We start from the raw sequence: 19,852 nt of genomic DNA, 5'->3' as shown, positions 1-19,852 counted from the left end.
TAAGGAAGGAAGAAATGAATGCATTAAGCTGTAGGAAATTTGGACATAAATATCTTGGCTCATATGTAGCATTCATCTGCATTGGATCCAAGTTTCTGTAGCCTCAACTGGAACTGGAACACTACAAAGATGTGAAGCTTCAATATGACCGTATGCTTTGGGATAATCGCTGGCATCATGTGCAGGGCTGCAGCCTTCTTCAGTCCAGGAAAAACCAAAAGCTTTTTTATATTATTTATTTTATTTATATTATTTTTTATATTTATTTTATATTATTTTATAACTAGCCAGTGGCCTAACTCATTCCCCTCCCTCAGTGGGGGTCCTTGCATTTGGCTGTCATGAACTTTTACAACATAATTTGAAAATCAAGCATGAAAAGGGTTAGAAAAAGCAGTCAGACATGTAAGTCAGATAAGACTGATCTAGAGTATAAAGAATTATATAATATTTGCTTGTCCTGTGGTGACTGTGATTTTAAGAAGACTTTAATTGGTTAAGACGTCTTTAACTGCTGAATAAGCAAAGAACAAAAATATTATCTCTTCCCACAAGAGTGAACATCTGTAGCCTGCACACCTTAAATTCTTTACTTATTGTGAGGTAGATGTTTTTAAAAATTACACAGGTATTTCAGATGTCTCTTAATTTTTCTGATTAAATGAATAATCTATTGCAAGTAATCTCATAAATTATTTTATCTTGCAAGATTTCCTACATCCTTCACCTTTCCTTTCTGGGCACATACATCAAGAAAAACAGTACTGAATACCTGTAATTTGGGCTAGAATTAGCTTGTCTGATATGCTGCAGAAATATGCTTTAGATAAGGGAAAAATATTTAAGAATTAATTCTAGGTTTCTGTATATGTGGGATTTACTCTCCATGCTGCCCTAAGCATTGAGGTAGGAAAACTCAAAGAATGGTAATTTTTAAGAAAGTCTACATTGAAAACACAATTTTTATTTCGATCACTGTACTGCTCCAGATATAATCGGCATTAAAATTCTTTCCTGTAATGTGGCTAGTTTTATAGTTAAAATAATCAGGAAAATGCATATATATAATAAGAAGGAATAAATAAGAGTAGGGGAAAACTGCTGCGGCTGTACTGCTGTCAGGACATAGCCATAGAAATTTCACAGGTAGTTATTACTGCATTTTACATTCTGTTGGAATGAGATAGTTTTGAAATTATAATGATGCTCAGATAGTAAAACTGAGTAGAGCTCCAGCATTTATGAAGCAGGTAGTAATCTTCTCTTCACTCTGATGGTGTTTGCAAAGTTGATCAACCCTCCCAGAACAAATCACTGGGAATAACCTGGATTTCACATTGGTTCGTTTTCAGCGCAGCCACCACTCTGGATGGTGCAATCAGAGGAGCAAAGGATAAAGAAGGGATAGGGAGTGCGTAGGGCAGAGGAAATTTCAGAAGAAATGTATATAAAACAAGAATTTATTGCTATTATTAATAATCTAATCCAATAAGCAAATAACAGTTCAGACCTAATAATTATGTAAGAAAGGAGGAGAATACTTCAATGCAGAAAAAGTTTCAGCAATAATATAATAATGATAGCTATACAGTTACAATTATTATTCTCTCCCTGTTTAATTTCTAGACCCCTTCTGCCTCACTCTTTCCCTGCTCCTCTGAGTCCTAAGGTTGATGGTTTCGTTTTGGTGATTGGTGGTGATGAAGAAGCTCTGGCCCACTGCCAACATCTGGAAGTACATGATGTTCATGGTGGTGTTTTCCTCTCCCTCTTATCAAGACACACGTGGGGCCACATTTATGTATTTCCTAACATATTTTTACACCTTACTCTTTTTTCATTGCTCTGCCACTCCACATTACATCTGAATATACGATATAGGGCGCATTTTACATGTGTTAGAAGTACTCGCTCTTTGTTCTCTCTGTTACCCCTAAAGCCAGGTTTGGCTGGCTCCAGCTTGTCTACCTTGTGCAGGTTGCAGTGGTCAAGGAAAGCTCAGCTAGGGCAAGCCCTTCCTCTGAGACCTAAAGAGCTCAGTACAAAGGCTGTGGCTTCTTAGTGACAATGGCAATACTCTATTACAGGTTTGCATGGTAATAACCTGCTCATTTTCTGCAGTCCATTTCCCTTGTGCAACAGCCAGCTGCTGCAGTAGGGATGTTTGAAGGCACATCCTGCCCACCCTTTTAGTATCCCCCTATGGGTCTGTTGTGAATTTTCTTTATAAGAAACCTTTCTGTCAGACATTATTCCAGGGAAGAAAAAGTCTTTCAGAGAAAGTTGACTTAAACCAGCCTTTATCTTTGTTCTTTAGATCTCCCAAACTAACTGTGTGCTCCATCTCTTAAGGACCAACTGGAAAAAAAGGAAGAAAGTGAATTCACTATATTTGTCACATATGATAAGATCCATAGAAAGGACAATATCTTCTTCTAAATGTCTGTAGGAGACCAAGCACAAGAAGGTGCTCATGTGGTTGGAATCTCATCCAAATTAGTTGGCAGGGGAACACTAATAAATCAGATTAGACAGGTAAACCTACTGTTTCTATAATTTTTAATTAAATTAGCTTTCTTTCTCTCTGTTGAAGATATTCCAAGGTGTCCAGTGGTGAGTCACTTCATCTCAACCACCCACCCAAAGAAGAGGAAAGATAAAATGCAGATGAAAGGGAGCACAGCTCACAAAGGGCCTGCGAGTATTGAGAAGGGTTTATGTGATAAATCCTTGTAAAGATAACTTTATCATAGAATCATTCTCATAGAATAATTTAATTTGGAAAAAAAAAAAATCATCAAGTTCAACTGTAAAATTATGCTGAGTTTTATTATTTTATTATGTCCCTGGTCCTCTGCCAGGCAAGCCTATGCTAATTCCAGCACTGGAATCTTGCTCCTGAGCTTCCAGCAGAGCCGGGCTGTTCCTGGTGGTGTGGGCACCGGGGCTGGCCATGCACACACACATGGGGCAGGGGGCCCCACCCCACCCACATACAGCTTTCCCTGTTCTCCCACCACTTCCCCACATGGTTGTTCGGAGCCAGCCAGCCATTCCTCCGGTGTCCTGCAGCAGCTCAGTACTGCCAGTTTTACCTAAATAACTTAGTGTCCCAACTTGACTTGAGTGTTTTCTTAAGGACGGTTTAGAAAAAACCACAGGGTTGTCTACAGGCAGAAAGGGACCCAAATCAGGAAAGTGTCTTGTGGTAGTGACACTTGCTCTCCAAGATGTGTTTTTCTTGTACACTGGTGGAAGGAAAGTGCTGTGAGACTGTGACCTGGCCCTGAGGAGGTTTGTAACCACCCTCTCTGCCAACTTCTGTGAGCTTCTCTTCTTGGGACTGTTTCTGGCTGAAAGGCAATTGCAGTATTTATCCCACCAGCAGCATTAGGGAGCTAATGTTCTTTGAGCTTCAAACCATGGAGATAAGTGCATGATGGAAGTTCCTTTGCAAACAGAAGTTGTTGGAAGAGACAAGATGTAATTAGCAGATAAAGAGTTGCATAAAGGAGTATGCAACAGGCTATGTCCTGAGAGCAAGCATCTCCCAATGTTTGTGCATCCCAGGGAGGCTCAGAATATTTTGCACAATTATTATGATCAGATAATTCAAAAGCCTGGGAAGGAATGTGAATAAAGAGTGCAGATAAAATCACCCAGGGACTAATACACAAGAACAGATACTCTATTGGTATGCAAGTGGTGAAAAATACTAAACAGATATATTAGTTTTGTCTACAGTGAAGAAAAATATCAAAGCTGATGTTGTGCTCTTTATGAGCTTGGTACTCTGTGGCTGGTCCCAGTAGAACTTAGGGTGCAAATTTCAGAAGGAAATGCATTTCTGGAATGAGGTGAAGAAGGATTATAAGGGATAAAAGAGCAAAGAATCATAGAAATGATTACTTCTGATGCTCTGAGAATAATAAATAAATTCTCTGATTAAAAGTGTAGAGTAATTCCAGTGCACAGAACTAGTCTGTTCATCAAGCAGATAAAATCTAATAATAATCAGTAAGAGACTCAGGTGATGCCTGGGAGCAAATCCTGCTGCTTTCTTTGAGCTATACCAGTGAATACTGGCAAACACTGGTGATGGGATGAACTGTTACAATCAGGGACCATTACATACAGTTGGATTGTGAGAGCAGATTTTTTTTTGCCACATGCTAAATATGAAAGCTCCTGTGTTCTTATACAATACCCAGTGACTATGCTGGAGGTTTGATAGCAATATCCTGTTACTTGCACATCTAAATGCTTTCAAGTTGTGGTAATGACCAGTGTGCTAACAATCAGGTGGAATGGCCTGTGCCATTTCTATTTCTAAGTGTCTATTTCCCTGCAACAAGCCAATTACTTGCAGCAGAGAACCACCACGTGACCCACACAAATCATCAGGAGGCATTAAGAGTAACTGGGATTTTCACTTGTTATTTCAATTAGCACTCTTAATTCTGAATGCTGGCTGTCCAGTGTGCTGGGATAGCATCAAACACAGCATTCGCAAAGATGTGCTTTAGACTAGGCTGCGTGAATGAAATGCAATATTGAATGAATGGAATTGCCTCCAGTCTGGATAATTATCGTTGCACTGTTTATGGCATTCAGTGAAGCAAGACAGTATTTGGGTGACACTTTGGCTCTGGCAGGGTATCTCTAGGGGACACAGAGTAACAGCCAGTGCAGCGGGATGCATTTCTCTATACTGCTTGCTGATACAATCCCTGTAAGTGAGTCTATTACATCCACTAGAACAACTTCTACTCATGTAACTGGTGAAGGATTAATCCATGCAAGGAAAAGACTCTGTGGTCTTGCCTCTTCTTCAAGCTTTTGAGAAGCTAGCATCCAAAGTCCATGCCTTCTTTGGAGGCACAAAAGAATACTTCACAGTTAAGGGCTCTGACTTTTACCTATGCAGTCAAAATCTGGTTCCTGATTATTTCTGAATGTTAATTGTTCCTTGATGCTAAATTACTAGGGAATTATTTTATAACCAACCAGTGGCCTAACTCATTCCCCTCCCTCAGTGGGGGTCCTTGCATTTGGCTGTCATGAACTTCTACCATATAATTTGAGAATCAAGCATGAAAAGGGTTAGAAAAAGCAGTCAGACATATTTTCCCCATTAACAGGATTTAGCAGTTAGATATTAAAGCAATCAAGACTAATCTTTCATTTATATTATTATAGTCTTTACAATGACCTTTTAGGTGAAAAAAAAAAAAAATCAGTGCATATGTTGGGTATTAGCATTTCTCTAAAGTTATTTTCTCTCCTTGCAGTTTTCTTCCACCTGCTTTCCACTGTTTTTCCTGATAGAAGAGGAAATGCAAAATCATTCCTTAAAATGGCCTTCTCCTCAGAAAATTATTTGTTTTCTCTTTGTCTATGCATATGTAATGAACAGCCCCCTCCTGCTCGTGATAGAGAGCTCAAGGTTTTTGCCTCTGAAGTAAGGTATTTTAGTGCCAAGAGAGTAAGTAGATTTTTAAAACGGCTGGGAATTTGGGGTGCTGAATTCCCTTGAAAATCTGACTTTAGTGTTTCTATAAAAGTGTTTATGGCCCCAGTTGAGGCTCAGCTTATTTTTTGAGTTCTTGCCAACTGCTAGAATGGAGCCATTGAAAACTCATTTTCTAAATTAGCACTTTTAAAGGCTGCCCAAACCAACAGGAATTTTGTCTCTGTTATTGATTTATTTAAAATGAACTTAATGAGTCTAACTGTGGTGTTCAAAGGTAGTTATTCATTAGCTAAAGTTTTAACATAAAATGATCAATGGATTGAAGAGGACAGAAATACAGTTAACTATTGATTGCTGGGATTAGGATACGGTAAACCATGGGAGACTTCCAGTCTGCCTCCTATTCAAAAGCCTGCCCTTGGTTTAGAGGAAACAGGAACAGATTATCTCCAGAACACTGTATGCCGATGGGAAAACACAGTCTCCTGGGAACCAGCAATACGTCAGTTTTGTTATTTATTAATTTTTTTCATCTGGGCTAACATTCTTCATTATTACAGCACATACGTCTTCAGACTTTCTCAAAAAGAGGAAGTCTCAGGCTGACTGAAACGCTGCGATTTTGATACTCCAGGCTGTGTTACCCCAGCTACCCCGCTCCCCGCCGGAGCCGGCCGGGCCCGGGGCGGGTGTGTGCGGCCCTCCCCGCGTGTGATGCCCGGGCGGTTCCCCGGCGGCTGTCCCGGCGCATCGCCCGCGCGTCTGCCCGGGGCCGGCGGGGCTGCCAGCCTCCGCCACCGCACCTCGCCTCAAGGATCTGCGGACCCTGGCCCCGCAGCCGCTTCCCCGCCCCGCCCGGGGCTCGGCACGGGCCGCCAGGCACCTCCTGTGTCTGCCGAACGCAGCCCGAGGCCGCCGAACCCCGAGCCATGGTCTTGGTCGCCCTGCACAGCGCGGCCGCCAACACAGACCTGGCCCGGCTGCGGCAGCACTGGCGGCTGAACGAACACCGCATCAATGGCTACAACCGGGACAAGCAGTAAGGGCAAACAGCAGGGCCTCAGCCTGTTCAAAACGTGGAATTTGTCACAATTATCTAAACTCAGGGTGGTTTCTTTATGTATGTATTTTGCCTACTTTCAAGCCTAAGCAGCAAGAAAGGAGACAATCAGTGGAACAGGCAGCAGTTAGTATTCCTTAGCCAAGGACGTCCTGGAACTAACAACCTTTAAGGATGTAGTAAATCAAGATATTGTTGTGTCAGTAGAACAGACAGCAGTTAGCATCCCTTAATGAAGGACATCCTGGAACTAGCAGGCTTTAAGGCTGTAGTTAATCAAGATGTTGATGTATTTCTATGTATATACATTGCCAAGTTGGCAAAAGACTCAAGGTCCATGTATCCTATAGCTGTATTGTCATCATTATAATACTTAAATTCACACCTACAGGTTAAAAAGACCCCTGCCCAGGTGAAGACCCCTCCCCTAAGCATGCATAGAAGTTAGCTGTGATTACGTAACCTGTATGGAAATTATTAACCAATCATAGTAGAGGGGCTGTACTTGGAAAGTTACTTATTCTGAACTTCGAGGTATAAATAATAGCATGGAAAGTCCGGTGGGGTGTGCTTGATTTATGAAATACCACTGAGCACCCAGGAACGTGTAACTCTGAAACACTTATCAGTGTCTCTCTCAAGTGTGCAACAACTGGCTTGCTGCACACCAGGTAACAAACCCAATTTTGCAGAGAACACCCCATCCTGGCTGGAAGAGCCAGCCAAGCCTAGTACTGTGCCTGGCAATAGGGCCAGCCCCAGAGCACCAGCCTTACAGGAGCCCTGCCTGAGCTGGAGTACGAGACAGTGAAAGCCCCACTCTGCTCTGGCCTGCCTTGCCCTGCTCTGCCAGCCTGGGCCCTGTACTTATCTTTTTCTTGTCCCATCCCTGTTCATCCAAGTGTTCAGGCTGGATGGGGCTCTGAGCATCCTGGTCTAGTGGAAGGTGTCCCTACCTATGGCAGGGGGTTGGAACTAGACGGTCTTTAAAGTCCCTTCCAACTCAAACCATACTAAGATTTGATGATTCTGTGGAGCTCATCAGGCCTTCATTCAAGCAGAGACAGATCCTTCCCAGGTGCCGGACTGAGCAGCTTGGTTTAGCAGAAAGACAACACAGCTTCTAACAGTGCTGTTAGAAGTCCCACCCTGTCTGTCTCTGGGATAAAACTGGTGAAGCACTGATGGGGAAGAAAACCCAGGGGCAGACACTGATTCTGCACTCTCTGTAGACTTAGACATCCTCCATTGCTAAGCACTGTTTACCCTAAGCCAAGAACATTTCAGTATCTCATGCTTTGCCAGTGAGAAAGTACACAAAAAGCTGGGAAGGAGCAGAGCCAGGTCAATATTCTGGAAGGGGATTTGGCATCGGTCAGTGGGTTGTGAGCAACTGTATTGTACATCACAGGTTTTTCTTGGGATTTTTAATTTGCCATTATTATTATTATTATATTTATTTTATTTCCTTTGTACCAACTTTCGGGTGAGGGAAGCCATGCAGACAATCAATGTGATCTATAGAGCAAGCTTTGTTTATTGGCAATACAGAGGCACCTATATAGTGTCAGTATATATGCTTGTCAGTTCTTGATTGGTTTAAGCTTACAAAAGCACATTCTTACTTCTACATCATTGGGTTAGATAAAAGACTACACTTGGCAAGCTTTATGTTTTGTTTTGAGAGATCAAAAATCTTCCTCCCTTCTCATGGTCAGTATATCTTATCAGCACAGGACTGTACCTCCTTAAAACTCCCTTTTTGTTTCTCAGGCCTGTTTCTCACACACGCACTTTCTCATGGAAGTTTTTTCTCATGCAGGCCTTTGCCTGCAGGCCTTTGCCTGCACAGCTGTTGATTTGTTCCCTTTATCAATGATCCATGTCCCTGATCCTCTAACCATTTTGCAACACCTTTGATCTATTTATCAATCTGTTTTAATTTAATTGTTATTAAAAGTTTCACTTTTGATTCTCCTCCCTGTTCCACTGGGGTGGGGAGGGAGAGGGTGTGAGACAGTGGCTGCATGGTGCTTAATTGCCATCTGGGCTTAAACCAGGACAACTGTGTATGTTTAATTTCTAGGACTCCTCCGCATCTTGCTTGCGTAAACGACCATGCAGATGTTCAGTTTCTAGCAGAAAAGAAGTGCAAGCTAAACCCTTGTGACAAATTCAATCAATCACCACTAATGAAGGTATGCAGAAGGGGCATATGTTCCCTAATCTTTGAAGACGCTCATACTTTCCAGTGTTGGGAAGATGTGGGAGTTCTGACAGTGAGGAACATAGATGTTAGAAGTTATTCCTCCTTTGTGTCTTGTTTCCAGGCAGTAGAGCACAAGCATGGGGACTGTGTAGCTATTCTGCTGGAACACGGTGCCAACCATGACCTCAGAGGTGCAAGCAGTAACACCGCCCTTCACTTTGCTGTCATGGGTTCTAACAAATCTCTAGTGGAGCTGTAACTTGAGCACGGTGCAGATATTGATGCTAAGAATGAAGTAAGCTTGGAGTTTGTGTAGAGCTCCTCTTCCCAAGTCAACTTGCTCGACTTCTCTCTGTTATTCTAAGAGATATGACTTCTCCTTTCAGTTTGGATAGACTCCGCTTATTCTTGCAATCGCTGAAAACCATGAAGAAATGGTCATGTTCCTTCTTCAAAAAGGAGCTGATGTGAATGCTCAGGATAATGTTTCCAGGTAAAAGGTTTGCCAAAACTGCATGTGGGACTCCTTAGCACTGGTTGAGTTGGATTGAGGGGAGGCATAAGAATGAGCTTTGAAAAAGGACCAGGAGTCGCCCAGAAGGATCTTCTGTATGAAAGCAGACCTGTGCTTGGGTGCTCGCTTTCTTCAGGGAGTGATGTCCACACTGAAGACTGCAAGAAAGCATTGTTTGCAGTGCCACATGCCCACATGCATGTACACATGCAGGCATACAGGCCCTGAGTCTTCTCTGGGCAGGTGGTTGTCCTGGAGACCTCCTGAGGTCCCACCAACCTGAATTCTCTGACACTTGTAGGCATTTGGCTGTGCTTTCACTCTGCCTGTAGGAGAGGGGAAATGAAGTTTTTAAGGAGCAAAGAGGGATTAAAGTATTGGCTATGCAAAGTTTGTAGAAGCTGATGTATTTACTCTTATCTCTTGGATGCCCTAGGACCCCTCTTACAGTTGCTACTGGTTCTGGGAATAAGAAAACCATAAAACTTCTTCTTCACCATGGTGCTGTTTTTCCTGAGTCAGACATGGGAAACTACACAAGTCAAGCTTTGACCAAAATGGTTCAAAACGATGTGTAAGTGTTTTACATCCTTGTTAGAACAACTGTACTCTCTGAATGTCTGTGCTGATGTACATCCCTTTTCAGTAACAGCAGGAGGGTTTAATGAGGTGCTGAGAGCTTTGTAGAAGCTGAGCTCAGTAATGTCTTCTGATGTATCTCTTTCCATGCCAAGAGTAGATTTAGAAGTCGAGGAAAACTTTCTCCCTTCCACCCAGTTCTCTCTGAGAATTCACCTGTGTGCTTCCAAGTTCCACTGCACTCATTAGCAGCAACTACTTGCCTTCTGTTTCAGAGGGGATCTAACTGATATTCCCTGTGTGCTTAACTAGCCTGAGGAAAAAAGCCCTCTTTCACAGTGATAGTAGCCAGGGATGGGTGAATGTACTGCATTATGCTTGTGAGCATGCCTTGTCTAGCTATAAACAATTGCCTATGAACTCTTGTCACTGAATCTTGACTTCATTTCTCCTTCCCCGCCCCTTCTGGCAGCCTGCATCAATGGGAAGCAGGAGAGAAGGGAGCCTGTGTAAATTGTGGTGTAAGAACCCCTTTAGGAATAAAGCATGTTTGAAAATTGCTCTAACATCATGTGGTGCTCATTCCTTCTTTCATTCTCCAGGCTTCTGGCACAGTATAAATGTTGTTCTAATGCACCATTCTGCACAGCAGCCTTGGTCTGGAGAACCAATTTCTTTTTTCTCTTTTCTCTTTTCTTTTCTTTTCTTTTCTTCTCTTTTCTTTTCTTCTCTTTTCTTTTCTCTTTTCTTTTCTCTTTTCTTTTCTTTTTTTTCTCTTTTCTTTTCTTTTCTTTTCTTTTCTTTTCTTTTCTCTTTTCTTTTCTTTTCTCTTTTCTTTTCTTTTCTTTTCTTGTTTGATTGTTTCGGGTTTTTTTGTTTTTTTTTTTTTTTTCTGTTTTTCTGCTTATTAAACAAACCCAAGCCCCAACTAACCCAGGGTTGTTAGAAGACAACACAGGTCTTGGAATGCAAGTGCAATATTTGTTGGTCTTTTGATAACCCACTTGGGAGCTCTCTAAACTCTCAGGTCCTCAGGCTAACCATGGGAATTTCTGAAACCCTTCAAAGTGAGGACCAGGATTAGGAGACATTAAACCATCATGACATGGAGAGTAGCTGCACCATTAGCATAACATCCAGCTGAAGTAGAGGCTTTGGCGATGTCCGTCTGCCAGGGGGCTTGAACTCACTGGCCCTTGAAATGGAAAGGGATTTATCAGATGAGACTGTAGCCAGACTGTAGCAGGGGTGAGTTACTCCACAGATAAGACCAGGCACCTGTACTGTGAGCATGTCTGTAATGAGGATTTCAGTCTTCATTACTCTAGGACTGCAGTACATTCTTTGTGTGTGTGACCCTTCAGCAGCTGTCTCTGAATATGGGTAGAATGGAACATGCATGGCTTTTGCTCTTCCTGCAGAGAGTGCATGGAAGTCTGGGGGGATTTTACCTAATGCATCTTCTTCCTTTCTATATTTAGTATTGCTAATGAACAAATTGACACCTCCTGCTATGAGAACACTCCTGTCACTCCCTTGGAAACACCTGCATTGGCAGAGTCATGTAAGATACTGTGCTATCAAAGAGGTGAGGAGGAACACCACTGTGGCCTGTGGCAGAATGACACCAAATCAATGGGATGCTGGTCTGGAGGGATGGGCCAAAGGACTGGAAAATAAACACTTGAGGCAACAACACGCTTATCTTATTTCTTGGGTGATGTGCCAAAAGAAGAAGCAGTGGAAAAGGAAGACAATGGTCCTGCTGCAGTCCAACATAAAGCAAGTGTGCTCTCTATTGCATTGCAGCCTTACAGAGGTAATTTCAGAGGGACTAAATGGTTACTTTTGTAAGCCTCCCTGGAGTGAAGCAGGTGAGGAAAAGCAGAGTGAAATAAGCACTCACGGAAATTACACACTTCTTATCTTTTGTTAGAAGATTACAAAGCAGAAGGAGCAGAGAAAAAGGAAGACAAATGCTCCCTCTGCACTCCTAAGGTACCTTCTCTGAGGGAGGCAGTGGGATCCCTCTGGCTCCCTGGCTTCTGGGCTCATTTTCCTTTGCTGCTGCTTCTGCCACATACTCATAACTTGGACCTTAACCAGCCGCTGCTTCAGATAGTCTGTTCAGTTAGGACTGGGACAAAGTGAGGTCCAGCTAGTGTCTTGGGCCTCCTTGCGGCTGACCTCCAATCAGGATTTCTAGTATAGCACAAAGCAGGAAAGCTCCCTGTTGGTTACAGTCCTCTGAAACCAGTGAAAGGCTGGCACTGTGAGGATTGCTGTTTATCCATCACTCAGATTACCCCTTGTCCCATCTTGCTATAAAAGGGGAGTCAGGGAGGATTCCTTTTGATAGATTTCTCGGACGAAAATAAAGCGCAAGTGTGGCAATATTATATCTGAGAACTGTTCATTGCCAAAGAAAAGTGTTGCTACCGAAGGGGGATACAAAGGGTGCAAAGAGGGGAAGAGAGACGGAGAGAGAAACAGAAGATAGGGACAGATCGCTTCCACTGCACACTGTCGGCGTCAGCTCGGCAGATGGAGCACGTGTGCCGCAAGCTGTGATGAGTCCGCGTGGCTCCTGTGGCGGGCTAGGTGTGATTTCCAAACGGCAGCCAGCTGCGTGTCCCTTCTGTCGGCGGAGAACCAGGCTGCTGTGGCTATGGGAGCACTCGTGGAACAGCTGTGGGTTCTCAGGGTTGGAGCACGGTGGCTGCGGGAGGCGACGGCTGCTCCGCTGGGGAAACAGCGGAGCACGAGGTTGCTGTGGCGTTGAGCTGCCTTGGGGAAACTGCGAAGCAGGACAGGACAGGTGCGGACAGGGAAGCAGGATCGCAGGGAGGAAAAGACGAGAGGCAGGGGGGGAGTGAGTGAGCTGACCCTCCAGGCGAGCCCCTGCTCCCCTCAAGAAACCCAAAGGAAATGGTCCCTGTTGTGGTGCGGTTCACTGCTTCTGCGTGCTAAGGCTCCTTCCATTGGCCCCATTCCCCAGGCATTTTTTCCTGGGCATCCAGGGTTCTGCCCCACTGGCAAGTTATTGGGGTCGCTTGCTGCCAATCACAGAAACTTTCTCTGCCCTGATCGGTGGCCAGGCAAAGGCTTCCCGGGGACAGGGATTCCAGCACGTGTACAACTCCTATAGTAATTTTTCCCCTCGTGTATAACATACACTGAGGCATAAATAAAAACCAGATTGGTCCCTCTTACTCCTCCAGATGCAGTCAATGTGAAACAGGTCCTGTATGACCTACACTTTAGATAATTTCTTCTGCCTAGGTTCTCTCTAGCTTGGACAGGTGTCCTTGATCCTATTCTGAAAACCTTGCTCAACAGGACACTGAATGCGCTGGCTGTGTTTGCTCTTTTTTTCCTTTCATCCCCTGATCCCTCTCCTTAGCCCTGTTGGCAGAAGAAGAAGTTTTGAGCAAGGAAGCAGGTGGATAAGCTGCCTGTGCCAGGCACAGTCCTCACGTGTGTCTTTTACATTACACAGACTGATTCTAAAGGCGAAGGGAAAGTGTTGGCCAGCATGCAGCTTCCTGCTGCAAACAGCAACAGGTTGGATGTGTGCTCTGCTGCAGTGGAGTGCGGCAAAGGTAATTTCAGAGGGACTAAGTGGCTACCTTTGTAAGCCTCTCTGGAGTGAAGCAGGTGGAGAAAAGCAGAGTGAAATGAGCACCCACAGAAATGACATGCTTCTTATCTTTGTTAGGTGTCTTGCCAGTAGCAGCAGGAGAAGCAAAAGAGGAAGACAATGATTTCTCTTGGGGTTCTCAGGTACCTTCTCTGAAGGAGGCACTGGGGTCCCCCTGGCTCACCTGCGTCTGGGCTCATTCTCCTTTGATGCTGCTTCTTCCACATGCCTCTTCCTTGGATCTTGACATGCTACTGCTTCAGATAATCTGTTCAGCTAGGACTGGGACAAAGTGAGGTCCAGCTAATGTCTGGGGCCTCCTTGCAGTTGATCCCCAATGTCGCGGGTTCGGTTTGTAACCAGGCAGAAACACCAATTTAGTGTAGTGGTTTGGTCCAAAATACTCATTACTGTTTATCTGCTGTGAGATAAGAATTAGGAGAAATGCAAAGCAGGCACCAAACTTGAAAGAATATAAAGAAGTTTATTAACAAACCTAAAAGAGGGAAAAAAAAAAAAATTATACCACCTTCAGAACTCTCCTCCTCCCCCCACCTTCCTCCCTTCTCCCACTGACAATGTAAAAAGACAACCCTTAAGATGTTCAGTCTGTTTACCACTTCCATAATAACCTTGTTCAGTCCATTTAGAAAGAGAAGTCTCTTCTTGCTCATGCTATGAAAACATTATCACAACGAGACAGCCGCCCACTTCCAAATAACTTTGTTCAGTCCATTTAGGAAGAGGAGTCTCTCTGCCTGCGTGTGAGTCCCTTCCCCCAACTTGCAGCTTTTCCCGCAACTGCTTTCGAGTTCAAGAACTCTTGAAGTTTTTTGGGGTACAATTTTAAGGTTGAGCCGTTCAGGAACAAAAACAGAGGCCCTTCTCCTTCCCTGGGAGCAAAGGGTCTTCCTCATCTTCATCGTTAGGACTATCTCTGGGAGCATCTCTAGGAACTGAGGTTTTCTCCTTTCCCATTTGGAGCAAAAGTCCTCATCTGGTCCACCTCTCCCTGTCCAAACTTCTCATGCAATTACAGCTGCGTCAGCATCTGCCTATCTCAGCGCAGGTGCTTTTGCTCACGAGTTGAACACTCCACCCCCCATATCTTCATGAAATTACAACGGGATACTCTGATATATCATAGCTTCACAACAGACTTTCAGCTTTAAGCATCTCCTCTCTCTCTTCCCTCAGGTTTTCAGCTCTTCACAGCAATAAAAGGGTTAATCTCACCTCGGCCTTGCAGCTTTGCAGCTGGAATGTTGAATGTTTCTTATCGCAGTGGAGAGGGGGGAGAGCCGAGCCGCTCCAGCTGCCCACGGCAAGGCAGTGGGGGGGGTTCCATGGCTGGAACAGGTCCATCGGCTCCAGGATGGCCGTGGCCCGGCCCGGCCTGGCCCAAGCAGGGCCTGGCTGGGCCCGCTGGCCCCCACACGGGGCCCGCAGCCACCTGTCCCAGCACCGGAAACGAGAGAGAGCTTGGAGGGGGAGTTTGCCTATTCTTAAATGTGGATCACAGAGGCGGTCACAACTTTAAGTGGCTTAGAGAATTGTCCATATTCAAACTGGCCAGCTGATAGGTTCTATCAGGTCCCAGAGGAAACTGTAAGCACCCCTTAGCAAGGACGTCCCTTCCGGGACTATGCTTGCTAACCTATGACACCCAAGCTGCATTTCTAGGACAAAGAAGTAAAGCTTCCTTCTGGTTACAGTCCTCTGAAGTCCTAGAAGGCTGGCATTGTGAGAACTGATTTTTCCTCCTCACAAATCACTTTTGTGAATCGCCATTGTCAAATGGTTGTTTATGATCCACAATTTAGGGATTTATTTCTTCTGCCTATGTTCTCTCTAGCTTGGGCAGGTGGACGATGCTGAATGTGCTGGCTGTGTTGGCCCTGTTTCTTCTTTCTATCACCTTATCCCTCTCCTTAGGCGTGTTGGCTGAAGCAGAAGCTTTGAGTGTGGAAGTGGATGGAGAAGCAGCCTGTGCCAGTTCTCATGTGTGCCTTTTAAATTACGCAGATTGACTCTGAAGGTGAAGGGAAAGTGTCAGCTGCTGTCCAGCTTCCTGTTGCAGACTGCAATAAATTGGATGCACGCTCTGCTGCAGTGGAGCATGGCAAAGGTGATTTCAGAGGGACTAAGTGGTTACCTTTGTAAGCCTCTCTGACATGAATCAGATGCAAAAAAGCAGAGTAAAATAAGCATTTGTAGCTATTATGTGCTTGTCTTTTCTTAGGGATCTTGGAACCAGCAGTGAGAGAAGCGAAAAAGGAAGACAGAGTCTTGCAACCAGCAGGGGAAGCAGCAAAAAAAGAAGATGGGGTCTTGCCACCAGCAGGAGGAGAAGCAAAACAGGAAGACAGGGATTTTCCCTGGGATTCTGAGGTACCTTCTCTGAGGAAGACAGTGGGGTCCCTCTGACTCACTGTCTTCTGGGCTCATTTTCCTTAGCTGCTGCTTCTGCCACACACTCGTAACTTGGACCTTGACATGCCGCTGCTCCAGACAAGCTGTTCAGATGGGACTGGGACAAAGTGAGGTCAAGCTAATGTCCTGGGCCTCCTTGCAGCTGATGTCCAAGTGGGATTTCTAGGACAAAGAAGTAAAACTTCCTTCTAGTTACAGTGCTGTGAAGTCCTAGAAGGCTGGCATTGTGAGAATTGATTTTTCCCACCTCACTGATCTGTTCTGTGGATCCAGTCAATGTCAAATGGTTGCATATGACCCACAGTTTAGAGACCTATTTCTTCTGCCTAGGTTCTCTCAAGTTTGGAGAGGTGGACTTTGTCCTATTTTGGAAGTTCTGTTCATGAGAGATGCCAAATGCGCTGGCTGTGCTTGCCCTTTTTGTTCTTTCCATCACCTGATCCCTCTCATTAAGCCTCTTGGCTGAAGCAGAAGCTTTGAGGGTGGAAGGAGGTGTGGAAGTGGCCTGTGCCAGTTCTCACATGTGTCTTTTAAATTATGCAGACTGATTCTAAAGGTCGAAGGAAAGTGTTGGCCAGCGTGTGGTGTCCTGCTGCAGACCAAAATAGAGTGGACATGCACTCTGCTGCAGTGGAGCACAGCAAAGGTAATTTCAGAGGGACTACATGGTCACCTTTGTAAGCCTCTCTGGAGTGAATCAGTTTTGGAAAAGCAAAGTGAAAGAAGCGCTCACAGCAGCAACACTCTTATCTTATTTTTTATCTCTATTGTCAGCTGCAAGAGCAGAATAGAAGGAACATTTTATCTCCTTTTCTGAGAATAAGGTACTTAGCTCTCTTCCTGAGCTCTTACATTACCCTTGGCAGAAGTCACATTTCTTCATGCTCTCTGCTTGAAGGCAATGTGATGCTGCAGTCCTGCCGAGGGTTCGCTTCTCTTCTTCCTTGCTTGCTTAGCTTCCTACACTACAGGGAGAAGATCTTCAGCTAAAGGTTGATTCTTCAACTCAAACAGATTCTGACCAGGACGAACAGGTGACTAATTTTAGAGACAGATGCAGATATCCCTAAACAGAACCTACCAGTGTAAGCACGTGTTCTTGCTAGTGAGTTCATGTTGAAATAGTGCCAAGCTGTGTTTTGGACCTCATTTCATATGTATTTGAAGCAGAAGGGCTGCAAAAAGAGGTTGCTTGAAGTCCCATTCAGCTTCATTTCGAACACCTCCAGGGATGAGCACAACTTGTGTTCTGGATGTGTGTTGTTCTCACTTTGACCTAATGGTGCTGGTCCAAGCATAGGTCAGGCCTTAGTATGAGCAATGTGCTAGCTAAAACCTGATCAGGAGTTGTGTGAGCAACCGCACACATCCTTACAGGCTGCCTCATTCTGAATCCTCCCCTTTTGTTGAGTTCAATTTCATTGAGTTACATCTCAATTTTGTTGAGTTACATCTTCAAGACAACATGTTTTTGGACAGGCATCCAGTTTAAGCAATACCTGCCCTTTAAGCGCTTCAGTTAAAACTACAACTGTAACTGCCAAGACTTCATTAGACACTGTATTGCTCAAAAAGTTAAATATTCTGTTGTCCTTTTTTCACAGAGGGATTGGTTTCCAATGCGAGGGTCTTTTTCAATCAAGCTTTCATCTCAGCTTTAAGAAAAAATAAAATAACTAGCTAAAAGTACGTAAATATTCAGTGCTTCATAAAAGAATGAGCTGAAAGTGAAAGAAAGTTCATTTTTGCCTAGTCAGTAAACTCCTACACATGGACTTTGAAGAAGTTTGTAGCATTTAATAACACTGCGGCTATTTAGATGTAGACTACTTAGACTGAAAGCCTTTTATTTCATTATTTTTCTGTAGTTCCAGATTGGCAGATGTCATAGCTACTCTTGGAGACTGTTATTACAGAAACTGCATAAAAACATAATGAGGTCAAATAATCAGAAATTTTTGAAGTGTTCACCTAAACTTTAAATGCTAACCTTACTTCTCTCCTTTGCACGCTGCTTTGGCTGCAGGGCTGTGTCCTCCTTTTAGTTCATAGAGGGAATAGATAAAAGCATTGCTATCTTAACTTCTGCGTAATGTTTTGGTAAGAGCATTGCCAAGAGACTTTAGAAGTCATTATGGTTCAGTTGATGTCTCACTGATGCCTTCTCTGTGTGCAGAGCTGCTTGATCAGTCTCCGTTTCCTGTCACGTAGCAAATAGTTTTGCCAAGAGTTAAGAAAATGGAGTATTTTTGGATTTGCCATTCCAGCAGGAGTCCTCAGATTAGGGATAAACTCTTGAAGGATTGTGACAGGGTGTCAAAAAGTCAGTTATTATTATCATCATCTTTTGTTTTTTTCTAAACTGCAAAACCAAATCTTATTTCAAGAGCAATATTGGGACAGTTATTCTGAAAGAAAGAAGCAGCTTAAGATACCAAAATTATCTTCCTGCATATCTCCCATTTCTACTGTCCATTTGACAAATCCAATGCTCCACTTTGAAGTACACTTAGCTGTACACTACCTGCCTTTGGGGCTTGGTCTTCCAAATCTCATCAAATTGTTTCTCCTAATGAAAAAGAACAACAAGCAAATTCTTATGGAATGAAATATCAGAAAGTAAAGATTACACTGATAACAATTTAGTACATAATGTCAATAATTTAAAGCTGTGACTGAAAATGACTTTACGATAGAACATTTCTAAAAGTTTTAGCTGCAGTGTTTCAAACAGAGCTTCAAAACTCTCCTGCCAGGCCTCCTGCCTCCTGTGGTCTCTTTACCTTCATGCAGTTTCTCAGGTTTGTCCTCTTTGTGGCAAACGTCCCTCCACCTATAGCCAAAATGCCTGGTTCTCTTCAAGCCATCAAACACAGCAGACCTGTTGCTGTAGTGCTGCCATTCTCTTCGAGCATGACCAGTTATTTTCCATTTCCACAGCTGGAATTTGTCCTTGGCTGAGTGATTTTAAACTTAACTGCCTTGCTGGCTAAATATTATGATTCAAACAACAAAAAGCTCTAATGATTTAATACCCAAAAATTTATTTCAAAGTAGTACTGATTTCTGGTCAGAGAAAGATGGATACGTGGCTTAAAGTGACTGCAGGAGGAGGGATGCTTTAATGAAGACGATTAACATTAATGACAGAGTTTTGAGCTTACACACAATTATGCTTTGACTCAGATTCTTATTTTGAGGTTTGGAGGCTGCCTGTGCCTTGTTCAAATGGGCCCTGCATTTGTTAATATTCATATATGCAGCACACGCATTTCTACGGCCTGTATTTAACTAGTAAGTAATATTTATGTAAAGCAATTTCACATGTTAAGCCACATGTTAATTTGATCTTTAATAGCAGAACTGCTAGAAAACAACCCCTTTCACCACTGCTTGGGTCCATCGGAGCGAACTGTGACACTTAGAAAACAAAAGAAGCAGATCTCAGCTTCTCGTTCCTGAACTGCCGACAGTGCGAACCATGAGAGCCCAGGTGCCATCGATACAGTCTGCAGGTGAGGACCCGGTGTGACAAGGGGCTGTGGGATCCTTTCTTGTTTTCTGTAATTCTTTGCGTTTTCCTACTTTTCTATCTTTCCTCCTTGCTGTCTTCCTTGATAGTAAATAAAAGTGCGTTATTGTTTTGCTTACCCACATTTGACCTCATTTGTGTCTTAATCTTGCTCTGGGTATATTCAAATCCCTTGCACACCCCGTATTCATGGTTTAGGATGCATTCCTGGATTAGGACATAAATCTGTCTCCTGCTACTATACCCACTTCCATAACTGATGTTACCACCGCGTATGGTGTCCTTCACATAATGACCTCAAAATGTGTTAAGGTCATTAAATGACCAACCTTACCCAGTGGTAATTATGTAAGGGAGTAAAATGCGTTCTCATTATTCATGTGGGTATAGTAAGGCACAGGGAGATTAAGCT

At 43.7% G+C, this 19,852-nt stretch overlaps 1 protein-coding gene across 1 annotated transcript; it reads left to right on the top strand.

Moving 5' to 3' along the window:
- The first annotated feature begins 5,940 nt into the window (after nucleotides 1-5,940).
- Nucleotides 5,941-19,562, top strand: LOC116439856 (ankyrin repeat domain-containing protein 7-like). The gene is given in 7 exon segments (XM_032099896.1): nucleotides 5,941-5,975; nucleotides 6,108-6,512; nucleotides 8,620-8,731; nucleotides 8,864-9,037; nucleotides 9,129-9,235; nucleotides 15,718-15,866; nucleotides 19,267-19,562. Coding segments are annotated over 6 exon segments (981 nt in total). The 3' UTR covers nucleotide 15,866; nucleotides 19,267-19,562.
- The last annotated feature ends 290 nt before the right edge of the window (nucleotides 19,563-19,852 follow it).

This window comes from Corvus moneduloides, chromosome 2 (genome assembly GCF_009650955.1).
Source record: "Corvus moneduloides isolate bCorMon1 chromosome 2, bCorMon1.pri, whole genome shotgun sequence".
Taxonomy (NCBI): Eukaryota; Metazoa; Chordata; class Aves; order Passeriformes; family Corvidae; genus Corvus; species Corvus moneduloides.
The sequence above is the reverse complement of the archived record's forward strand: the minus strand, read 5'-3'. Positions and strand labels throughout refer to the sequence as shown.